The following is an 11,573-nucleotide window of genomic DNA, read 5'->3' as shown; positions in this document are numbered from 1 at the left end:
GGGCCGTGAGCGAACGTGACGCTTGAGCGTCTCGCCTACGGCTGAGCGATCGTTACGCAAATAGCGTATCATTACGGTATTTCTTAAATAAACAGCGTACAGTGTTCTTAGCTTCATAAGGGTTGTTTATACGACAAGGAATTTAGAATTGTCAGGGCCCTTAGAGGCTATCGTCCAACCACATGCACAAACATGCATGATAAGGCTACTCTTTCTTGCAGTCCTTTTTTTTTCAATATGATCATTATCAGTCATTGCAGTCATTATCGGACGGTACATGGCAGCTTTCTAAAGGGGTGACCTTGATGAGGATTACCACCTCTTTACATTAGATACCACTTGCTGAGCACTAGGCCATGGTGTTTATCTGTAGAGAATGGATGGGGTATTGGATGTGAGTGTCCAAGGCAATAATAAGATTAAATGGGAAGGATTTTCTGTGTTACTTGATTAGATGGTTCTGTTTCCTGCCCAATCAGGAACCATATTTGTTTTGTTAATCTGGTGAAACTCTGCAGTACAGCACCACCACTTAGGAGCAGTCCTAGGAGGATCCCAGTAATATTTAAGTTAGGGAGCACTTCCTAAAGAGGAGGTATTACCTCAAACTGTACAATCCTTATAAATAACTGTTTGCAGCTGAGAGATGAATCAGGGGTTCCTGTATTTTATTTGTGTAAGATGTCCAGGTGTCTGTTGTGATCATGTTACAGTATTATTATTATTATTATTATTATTAATATTATTATTAACGGTTATTTATATTGCACCACATGGAATCCGCAGTGCCCAATTACAGAATGGTTCCGGTATGAATGGTCGACCATGTTATGGTCGACAGTCATTAGGTCGACCACTATTGGTCGACATTGACATGGTCGACATGGACACGTGGTCGACACATGAAAATGGTCGACATGAGTTTTTAAACTTTTTTTGGTGTTGTTTTTTGCGTAAAGTGACTGGGAACCCCAATTAGTGCACAGCGTCCCCTCGCATGGCTCGCTTCGCTCGCCATGCTTCGGGCATGGTGCCTTCGCTTCGCTCGGCACAGATTACCGTTCCAATCGTAGTCCACGTGGATCGTAAAGTATGGAAAAGTTCCCCAAAAGAAAAAAAAGTAAAAAAACTCATGTCGACCTTTTCACGTGTCGACCTTTCATGTGTCGACCATGTGTCCATGTCGACCATGTCAATGTCGACCAATAGTGGTCGACCTAATGACTGTCGACCATAACATGGTCGACCATCTGAACGGATACCTTACAGAATACATAACTTAAAAATCAAAACAGGACAATAGTGACTTACAGTTAAAAACAATATAGGACAAGAACAGGGTAAATAAACACTGACATAAGTATCAGGGTGTCCTAAACCCGCAGGATTAGGTGCCGTCCGGAATGGTTTAAGTAAGAGAAGGATAAGCACATGATGGTTGAGGGCCCTGCTCGTGAGAGCTTACATTGTACTTAGAAATACTATTTATTGACTGAAAGGAATAGTAAAATGAAGAGATAATGCATATAAGTAAACAAGGCTATAGTTCTGTAAAATGTCTGCATACGATTACACAACAGGAGTTATATTTTAATCCACATGAGTTAGGCTCTGCACAGATTGAGACCCATTTTGGAGATCACAGCTCACTGTCCTCTGATTTGTCTGTATGTGAAGCATCCGGAAGTTCGGCACTGCCAAGAATCCTCAGTGACATTCTGCACCCACTTCACAGTGACCAGCCATGTCTCAGGTTTCTAATTGTCACATATCCGCTGACCCCAAGAGAGGGTGGTGATTGCTGTCTGCTCAGTTCTGCAATCAGAGACACATGTTATTCTGAGCTGCTCCTGGAATTAACCATATGTTCTCCAAAGACAAACACAAATACACAAACCTTTATAGGACCTTAGTGGTCCAAATAACCAGGGCTCCATCCATCCCACTGCTGCTAAAAGTGTTCACATTGGTCAGATCTCCATCAACGACTGATAACTGGCTGTGGAAAGAGGGGAAGGATGAGTATGGCAGTATATCAGACCTGGATGATTACACTTTATTTCTATAAAAGGAAGGCTCACTCAGTATAGGCCCAAATGTAATAGCCTGCAAGTTGGGCAAAATGCTGAGATTTAGACACAACATTTAAAAAGCCATTTTTTAAGGCAAAACAAGGTTTGTTTTGTCTTTAATAAAATGGTGCTTTAAATCTCTGCACTTGCGCCAAAATCCCATCACTTGCCACAGTTCACAGGCTATTACATTTGCCGTAGTCTTCAGTACACATTAGCTGACTGCTTCATTGTAAATATTAAGTCATCTTAGAAACTATATGTTATAGGGGGATGCAGTCATTTTTGCAGCGGCCGGGATCCCGGCGTTCAGGATACCTATGCCGAAATCCTGCCAGCCGGTATCCCGGCGCACCAGGGCTATACCCACTCGTGGGTGTCCATGACACTCATAGAGTGGGAATAGATCCTGTGGCAAGCCACCGAGCCCGCAAGGGGACTCTTAGCGCTCGCCCCGCTGCCGGCATTCTGGCGGGTGGGATACAGCTGTCAGGATATTGACAGCAGTAGCGGATCTTGCCACGGGCAAGCAGGACTTTTGCCCGGGGCGCCGCCTTCCGGAGGGCGCCGGCGCCATCCGGAGGGCGCCGCACCACGGCAAGATCCGCTGCTGCTGTGCCCCCCGCTGCCGCTGCCCCGCTGCCAAGGGAAACTAGACGCTACACGTCTAGTTTCCTTTCGTGGGCTGCCCGCTGTGAAGGGAAACTAGACGCTACGCGTCTAGTTTCCCTTCGTGGAGAGGACCTTTTCTGTACTGATGTGCGGTGCGCGTTGACGTCAACGCGCACTGCACAGCAAAGGTCCTCTCCACGAAGGGAACTAGAGGCGTAGCGTCTAGTTTTCCTTCGTGGAGAGGACCTTTGCTGTGCGATGTGCGATGACGTCATCGCGCACCGCACATCATTTCAGCGGCGCTACTACTGTACAGGGGGCGTAACTGGCCACGCCCCCTGTATGAAGCCACGCCCCACTATGGCCGCCCGGGGCGCAAGAAGACCCTGAGCCGGCCCTGATTGACAGCCGACATCCCACCCATCGGTACTACATACGAAACGCATTATAGGGTATGTATATTTTAATGCAGAAGACTAGGTAAAATAGGCAAATTACTGCATTATGGGCCTAATGCAAGGTTGATTGCCAAACAACATTTTCCCCTAATGGGCAAAACCATGGCCCTCATTCCGAGTTGATCGGTCGCAAGGCGAATTTAGCAGAGTTACACACGCTAAGCCTACGCCTACTGGGAGTGTATCTTAGCTTCTTAAAATTGCGACCGATGTATTCGCAATATTGCGATTACAAACTACTTAGCAGTTTCTGAGTAACTTCAACCTTACTCTGCCTGTGCGATCAGTTCAGTGCTTGTCGTTCCTGGTTTGACGTCACAAACACACCCAGCGTTCGCCCAGCCACTCCTCCGTTTCTCCAGCCACTCCTGCGTTTTTTCTGGAAACGGTAGCGTTTTCAACCACACGCCCATAAAACGCCGTGTTTCCGCCCAGTAACACCCATTTCCTGTCAATCACATTACGATCGCCGGAGCGATGAAAAAGCCGTGAGTAAAAATACTATCTTCATTGTTAAATTACTTGGCGCAGTCGCAGTGCGAATATTGCGCATGCGTACTAAGCGGATTTTCATTGCGATGCGATGAAAAATACCGACCGATCAACTCGGAATGAGGGCCCATGTGCACTGCAGGTGGGGCAAATATAACATGTGCAGAGAAAGTTAGATTTGGGTGGGTTATATTGTTTCTGTGCAGGGTAAATACTGGCTGCTTTATTTTTACACTGCAATTTACTGTAGATTTCAGTTTGAACACACCCCACCCAAATCTAACTCTCTCTGCACGTTTTATTTGCTCCACCTGCAGTGCACATTAGAGGAAAATGTTGTTTTGCAATCAGTCTTGAATTAGGCCCTACATCTAGTAGGCTCATATTCACCTGAATAATATGAAAAATATGAAGACAAAATTAAATCTTGTTTTGCGGTTATTTAATTAAAAAAATGTTGGGGTAGGTGTAAAAGATCAATATCTAAAAATATCATGCTCAATTATTCCTTTTCAAATATGGGGGACTGAATAAGATCACAATCAAATATTCATACCCTTTACCCCTGATCACTGTCTTATTTGATCACCTCAGAAGTGCTACTATGTTTTCCAAGATTGATTTACGAGGGGCATATAATCTCATTCGGATCCGGCAGGGAGATGAATGGAAGACCGCATTCAATACTCATTCGGGTCACTACGAATATTTGGTCATGCCTTTTGGACTCTCCAATGCTCCTGCTGTTTTTCAGGATCTCATAAATTATGTTCTTCGGGATTTCCTTGGAAGATTTGTGGTCGTCTATCTTGATGATATTCTGATCTATTCTGCCTCACTTAAAGAACATCAAGCTCATGTTAAAGCAGTCCTCACCAAACTAGGAGAGAACCATCTGTATGTAAAATTAGAAAAGTGTGAATTTGAGGTTGAGAAGCTAGCCTTCCTTGGATACATCATCACCTCCTAAGAAACTTCAGGCAATCGTGGACTGGCTCCGTCCTTCCAATTTAAAAGCCATGCAACGTTTTCTTGGTTTTGCAAATTACTACAGAAGATTAATCGCTTAATTTTCCTCAGTTGTTGCTCCAATTGTGAGCCTGACCAAGAAAGGTGCAAATTCTGTGCATTGGCCACCACAGGCAACAAAGGCTTTTGAGGACCTCAAGAAATCGTTTATCGCTGCTCCTGTTCTTTGGCATCCCGACCCAAATCTGCCCTTCATTGTAGAAGTGGATGCCTCCGAGGTAGGCGTTGGAGCTGTCCTTTCACAAGAGGATCCACTCAGTCATAAGCTCCATCCCTGCGCCTTTTTCTCTCAAAAATGTTCTCCCACAGAAGTCAAAGAAGTCAACTATGACATAGGGAATCGTGAGCTTCTTGCAGTCAAATGTGCCTTGGAAGAATGAAGACACTGGCTGGAGGGAGCAAGGCATACTGTAACCGTTCTCACAGACCACAAACATTTAGTCTACCTTGAATCTGCTAAAAGACTAAAATCTCGGCAAGCCAGATGGGCACTGTTTTTTCTTAGGTTCAATTTTATTATTACGTATAGGCCCGGCTCTAAAAACATCAAAGCTGATGCTTTATCCTGAAGTTTTATGTCTTGTCATGAAATCTCTAAGCGTACGGAGCCGATTCTTTCCCCAGGTTGTATCCTTGCTGGCCTAACCATGAATCTTCCCTATTAAATCCAGTCAGCACAGATGCAGGCCCCATCTAAGACTTCTTCAGTGAAACTCAGATCAGCTGTGTTATCTGAGTTCCATGACAACAAGACTTCAGGACATCCAGGGGTTAATAAGACTTTACATCTTCTCTCACGCTCAGTATGGTGGCCAACTAATAAGGCAGACGTTCAAGAGTTTGCTAGGGCCTGTCATGTCTGTGCCAAAAACAGGTCTCCTCGTGTTCTTCCCTCTGAACAATTACTCCCTCTGTCTGTACCCTCCAAGCCATGGACACATTTGTCAATGTATTTTATTGTAGATTTACCAAGATCTTCCAAATGTTCAGGCATCTGGGTGGTGGTTAACCGTTTCAGTAAAATGGATCATTTCATATCTCTGTCTAAATTGCCTAATGCTAAGGATCTTGCTTCTTTATTCAGCACATATTCCGTATTCATGGCCTTCCAGAAGATATTGTCTCGGATAGAGTCTATCAATTCGTAGCCCGTTTCTGGAGATCTTTCTGTGCGGAACTGGGAATCAATGTCATTCTCTCATCAGGATATCACCCTCAGTCAAATGGCCAGACAGAATGGGTTAACCAATCTTTGGAGCAATATTTACGATGTTATATCTCTAAATGCCAAGATGTTTGGTTTGACTATCTACCCTTTGCTGAGTTTAATAATTCGGAACATTCTTCAACTTCCATGTCTCCTTTCTTCTGTGTTTCCGGTATTCATCCCAAATTCAATACGTTCACACCATCACGACTGTCTAGTTCTTCTTCTCCTGTGTCTTGCCTCAGGAAGATTTGGAGGAAAGTACATAGAGCCTTGGAGGACACGGCAGTCCGGTCTAAGAGATTTGCTGACAGGTTTCGGAAACCTTGCTCGTTTAAAGTGGGAGACATGGTATGGTTATCTACCCGAAACATCAAGCTCCGCCAGAAATCTCAAAAGTTTGCTCCTGTTACATTGGACCATTTCAAATCATCCAGAAAATCAATCCTGTTGCTTTTCGTCTGCAGTTACACAGGTCTTTGAGAATCAATAATACCGCCCATTGTTCTCTTTTTAAATTGGCATTTGTTTCTAAAAAATTTAAAGTAAGAAGTTTCAGGAGACCTTCCCCAGTCCTGGTTCAAGGACATCAAGAATTTGTTGTTGAGAAAATTCTGGACTCCAAGTATGTGCAGGGTCAAGTACATTTTTTAGTTCATTGGAAAGGCTACGGTCCTGAGGAGAGAGATTGGATGCCTGGGAAGTTCCTTCATGCTTCTGACTTAAAGAGAGGATTTTTCAAGAAATATCACCAGAAGCCTGGATCTAGGGGTTTCTTAACCCCTCTTCAAAGGGGGGGGGGTTACTGTTAGCGCCGGGAGACGCGTGCCCCAGCCATCGTCATGGAACTGGGACGCCGTGCCTCCCGCTGACTTCCACCTAGCACCTAGCAATAGGCGGATGCATCTTGGTCCCTGCCTGGCGCCTAGCAACAGACAGACGCCAGGTGCTGGGAGCCGCCGGGTTCCTAGCAACGGGGACGCCGGAGGCAAACGGCGTACCCCGTTGCTGGGTAATTTAGTAGCCAGCTTATCAGACGTGCAGCAGGACAGCTGCACATCATTTTGTAAGTAGTCGGTCCTCCTGTCCTCCAGGATTGGTGCAACATCAGATATATTCTCTTCCTGGTCTTCCTGGTCACTCCAATGACGCTGGTGATAATTCTACTTCAGTGTGAACCTTTCAGGTCGTTGGCAATCCTGTCGTGTTGCGCTGTGACCTGGAGTCTGTCCCTGATCAATTCTTTACCAGATCTGGTCAGCCGGAGTTCAGGTTTTCGTGGAGAATCCACGCTAAACAGTTTATTATTGTATTCATATCTTAACATCTCTGAGCATTGTTGCTTTCTCTGTTTATTTGTTTATAACATCTTAGACCATTGTTGGTCTCACTATCACTCGTGCATTTGGTGTTGCAGGGTTAGTTAGGTTTCCCCTTACTCACTCGCAGTCTAGGGTGGTGCCCTGTCACTTTATAAGATCGGGGGCATCAGAGTTTGGGCGGACCTAATTCGCCCATTCAAACGCAGCTGCCGTGGGCACAAGAACTTTAGCACCGCAGGCACAACTCGACCACTAAGAGGGGTAACGGAGTCAGGGGTAGAGCACGAGTGATTACAGACGTCTATTCCAGCTGCAGCCTCCAGTGAGTACTGGAACTCTTCCATTGTAATATACTCCCCTGAGTTCCAAGTACTCAATTCATAACAGGTATGCAATTATTCCAAAATACAGAAATATCCGATATCCAAAATACTTCTGGTTCCAAGCATTTTGGATAAGGGATACTCAACCTGTACTACCTTTCTCCTCTTTCCCTTTCCAAAGTGATACAAGAAAGACTTTGCACACCACCGACTCAAGTAAGTCAAAGTAACATTAAAGAAGTTGTACACTGCTCATGCCAATGGAACAATTATTACCAGCAGATCTGAAAAAGGAGGTATAAATGTACTACTGCATATAAATAGTATTGAGCAGTTCATTGTAAGACAATAGTTGACATTTCACATTCCATAATGCCAAATATCTCGCACTGCTCCGAGACCTGCTGTTAGAGGCATCTGCACTGCACACACTACCCAAGCCTCCTGACATTCACCCTCTGAGCCACAGTGTATGCTATGGCTTTCAGTATACATGGATCTATTCAGTGCAGGGAGGTATGTAAAGGATTAGAGGGGTGGATACATTGGCCTTCAGACTTCTATATGTGAAGCACAAAATGTTTTATTTCTGTATTGATGCGCTTAGATGAGTCACCCTGCTTACATAAAGGTGAACATTCACAGTTAACTCTCGGGAGAGCTCTCTATAAATGCCAAATATGCCTTGATGTGTGGAGAGATGAAAACATTTGAAGAGGCACACTGCACAAAATTGTCCCATTAAATACGCAACATATGGTTGGTGGAAGGGGGGGGGGTGCTGCGGATGGGGCCCAGAGGTACTGCGAGTGGAGGAGTGGCGGGTAATGTTTCCCATGCTTCTCCTGCTGGAAGCAGCTAAGCTGATATCCTCCCTTTGGCAGTGGCTCTCCCGGAGACTCGTACATCAACCAAGCAGGCAGTCACTATAGTTAGCGCCGGTGTCCCAACGTGCCGCATTACAGGGAAGAAGATGCACCCAATAAACTACAGCTCCCAGCAGGCCATAGCGCCAGAATGCTTCGGCGCTAAGGTCTGCTGGGAGCTGTAGTTTATTTAGTGCGTCTACTTCCCTGTAATGCGGTGTGTTGAGACACTGGCGCTAACAGTAGTGACAGGCTGGCAGAAATGACTGACTTGCTGAATCAATGTAAAAGGTGAGAGTGCTGTGCAGTGTCAGTGACACTGCACTGCACAGCACTGTCACCTTTTACATTGATTCAGCGTCCAGACACTACCCTCCGCGATATCACCCACTCTATCCGTTACATTAGCCATCTCGGGGCTTCCAGGCCAGCAGCCCAGGTGCTGTGTTGCGGAGTCAGGGCCTCTGGGGATCTGGGCACGGCTGTGGTGAGGAGGCACTTCTGTGACATCACGCGCAGAGGAGGCTCCGGGGCTCAGAGAGTATGCGGCGCAGGGAGGGCTATGAAAGCCTTCCGCTGCGCCGCTTTTATACACATCTATGCCGATGGGCGCAGCAGCTTTTGTTCCACCTGCGCTGTGGCTATGGAGTGGGGATTGTTGAGGCCGGAGGGGGCAGGCAGACTGGCAGCAGGACATAGGACGCTGCAGTAAAAGGATTCCCCCCCCCCCCCCCCCTATCTACAGCGCAGAGACGTGCTGCAGATGCAGTGGCATACCCTCCAACTGTATCTTTTTGGCAGGTACAGTACCTTTTTTCTATGGTCTGTACCGATTTTTGGCTCTCCAAACTTCCATTGAAAGTGTAGAAAAAGGGACGTGGCCACGTCACTTTACCTGTGGCCATGCCCCCTTTTCAAATCTGAAACGTTGGCATCTGTGACATACCATAAACATATTACTTCATTAAGACCCAGAGTGCCGCCTATTAATGCTCAGATTTTTTCTGCCTATGCTAGAGGAGGGCACCAGGGCAGATAAATTTGTGAGTAGCATGAGTGCCAGTCACTATTGTATTATATATACAGGTTGAGTCAGTGGCGTCACCGGGTCTGGTGACACCCAGTGCGCACTATGCACCCTCTAGCAGCGCCCCTCTTCTGATGCCACTGGGTTGAGTACCCCTTTTCAGAAATCCAAAATGCCCCCAATTCCAAAACTGTTTGAGCGCTGACTGAGAAAATGATATAACGTGCTCTCTAATGGCTCAGGGTACACAAAGTTTGTTTCATGCACAAAATTATTAAAGATATTGTATAAAATTACCTTTAAGCCATGTGTATAAGGTGTATATGAATGAAATACAAATTAATTATGTGTTTAGACTTGATTCCCATCCTCAAGTTATCTTATTATGTATATGCATATACTGATGTGCAGATAAAGACTGGTGCACACAACATTACTAAAATCATAAATCATAGTTAGATACTAGCCATAAATTGGTTGTCCCAACAGAAAGGTATTTGGATATGTCCCATAATTTATTGGGATCGATTCATCCTTTGTAAATTTACAGTAATAAAAAGAGGATATCATAATTGGATGTGATTATGGACTATGATGGCAGTGCTGCTGCTGTCTCTGCAGAATGTACATGTTTGCTGTGTCTGACTATATCACTAGCTTTAGATAGGACATAATATATTCTGCCACCTGATGCTGTTCTGATGTAGGGTGTCCACCTCTTCGTTGTTATTCTCCTGTGCAGCCTTTTTATCCAGATTGCGGAAATGCTGCATAGCTGACGTAGTGGACCTGGAGCTCTGTCTCTGGGCGTCATTTCTACAGATGAACTCCATGTTCCCGGGTCCAGAGTATGAGAATAGATAGGGGGTGTAGTCATATCCCTGATGGAGAGATTATTAGAATAAAGTCTATGAAACAATTAAATATTTATTAAATATTAAAAGGAACTTGTCATTCCATTATAAAACCAACAATAATGGCATTATCAAGTATTTATACAGCACATTCTCTGCAGCAGTGTGCAGTATACTGCATGACATATAGGACAGCATCAATAGCCATCTTTATTTTATACAAATATAAATGATACAGATCGTTTCATTTTCTAGAGTAACACAAACACTACCAAGAAACAAATGGGAGGGATAGACTTAAGGAGCCTGAAATTAATGGAATTGTATGTATGTGGAATTTGTGATGCACTGATTCGATAAATGTGAATCCAGGATTACACAGGTTCAGTTTAAACAGGACTCCATTCAAGAGCAGAGGCCTTTTACACCCAAAGCCATGATCCCTATCACACATTGCCATGTGTGCGATCTCTATTCAAAGATCTGCAGTATCACTTGCGAATAATTGTTCATTAAAGGCAATTTACATATCCATAGCCAGATCCAGCTAACCTTAATGAAGTGATTTGGGAAAAAGAAGCTTTTGATTAGCTGTAGCTCATTTATTAAAAGCAGACAGTAGGCAGCCAGCTCTCATCTCACTTTTGTTTCCCATTAGATCACAGATAAGGGGGGTACTCACGGAGCGATCGCTGCTTAAAATCTAAGCAATCTGACTAGATTGCTTAGCTTTTAAGAAGTGATCTCTCTGTGTGTACCCCCACAGTGATAGCGATGCGCGGCCCAGTGCATCGCTATCGCTGGTGTTAGATTGGCCTGCATGCTCAATCTAGCAGGTCGTTCATTTCACCCGCTGGGTGAAATCAGCGGCCCCCCGTACCCTCCCCCGCACGCTCAGCACACATCTCTCCCCAAATCGGGCCGTGAATACGGCATTTACCATCAATGTTTTAGCTTAATGCTGATTAAAGATAAGCTTTATATTATAAAATCAAAGCAGAACTATAGTTAAGAAGAACGATTATCTTATTCAAAGTTAAAAAGTACTTTGTGAGGATGCCCCCATTAATTATATCAATAAAAAATAATTCTGTCCTTTCTCATAATTTTATTTCACTTTACCAACCTTACTCTCATTTACATGTGTCCTGGATGGTTACGACCGTTAGGTCGACTCAACTTAGGTCGACACTCATTAGGTCGACCACTGAAGGTCAACATGGAAATTAGGTCGACATGTACTAGGTCGAAAGGTCAAAAGGTCGACATGAGTTTTCACGATTTTTTTTCTTTCATTTTTTGGATTTTTTT

General features: G+C 44.6%; 1 protein-coding gene across 2 annotated transcripts in view; it reads right to left on the bottom strand.

Moving 5' to 3' along the window:
* Positions 1 to 640: 640 nt before the first annotated feature.
* LOC135056023 (actin-related protein 2/3 complex subunit 1A-A-like) overlaps positions 641 to 11,573 on the bottom strand; it is an 87,498-nt gene continuing 76,565 nt past the window's right edge. For both annotated transcript variants that reach the window (XM_063960730.1, XM_063960729.1), the window contains exons 8-10: positions 10,096 to 10,289; positions 1,898 to 1,999; positions 641 to 1,815 (exon numbers count right to left, since the gene is read on the bottom strand). In XM_063960730.1, coding sequence (XP_063816800.1) covers positions 1,900 to 1,999; positions 10,096 to 10,289 — 294 coding nt within the window. In that variant the 3' untranslated portion in view covers positions 641 to 1,815; positions 1,898 to 1,899. The remainder of the gene's footprint in view (positions 1,816 to 1,897; positions 2,000 to 10,095; positions 10,290 to 11,573) is intronic.

Source organism: Pseudophryne corroboree, chromosome 3 (assembly GCF_028390025.1).
Source record: "Pseudophryne corroboree isolate aPseCor3 chromosome 3, aPseCor3.hap2, whole genome shotgun sequence".
NCBI classification, from domain to species: Eukaryota; Metazoa; Chordata; class Amphibia; order Anura; family Myobatrachidae; genus Pseudophryne; species Pseudophryne corroboree.
Note: the sequence above shows the minus strand (reverse complement) of the source record. Positions and strands in the feature narration are given on the sequence as shown.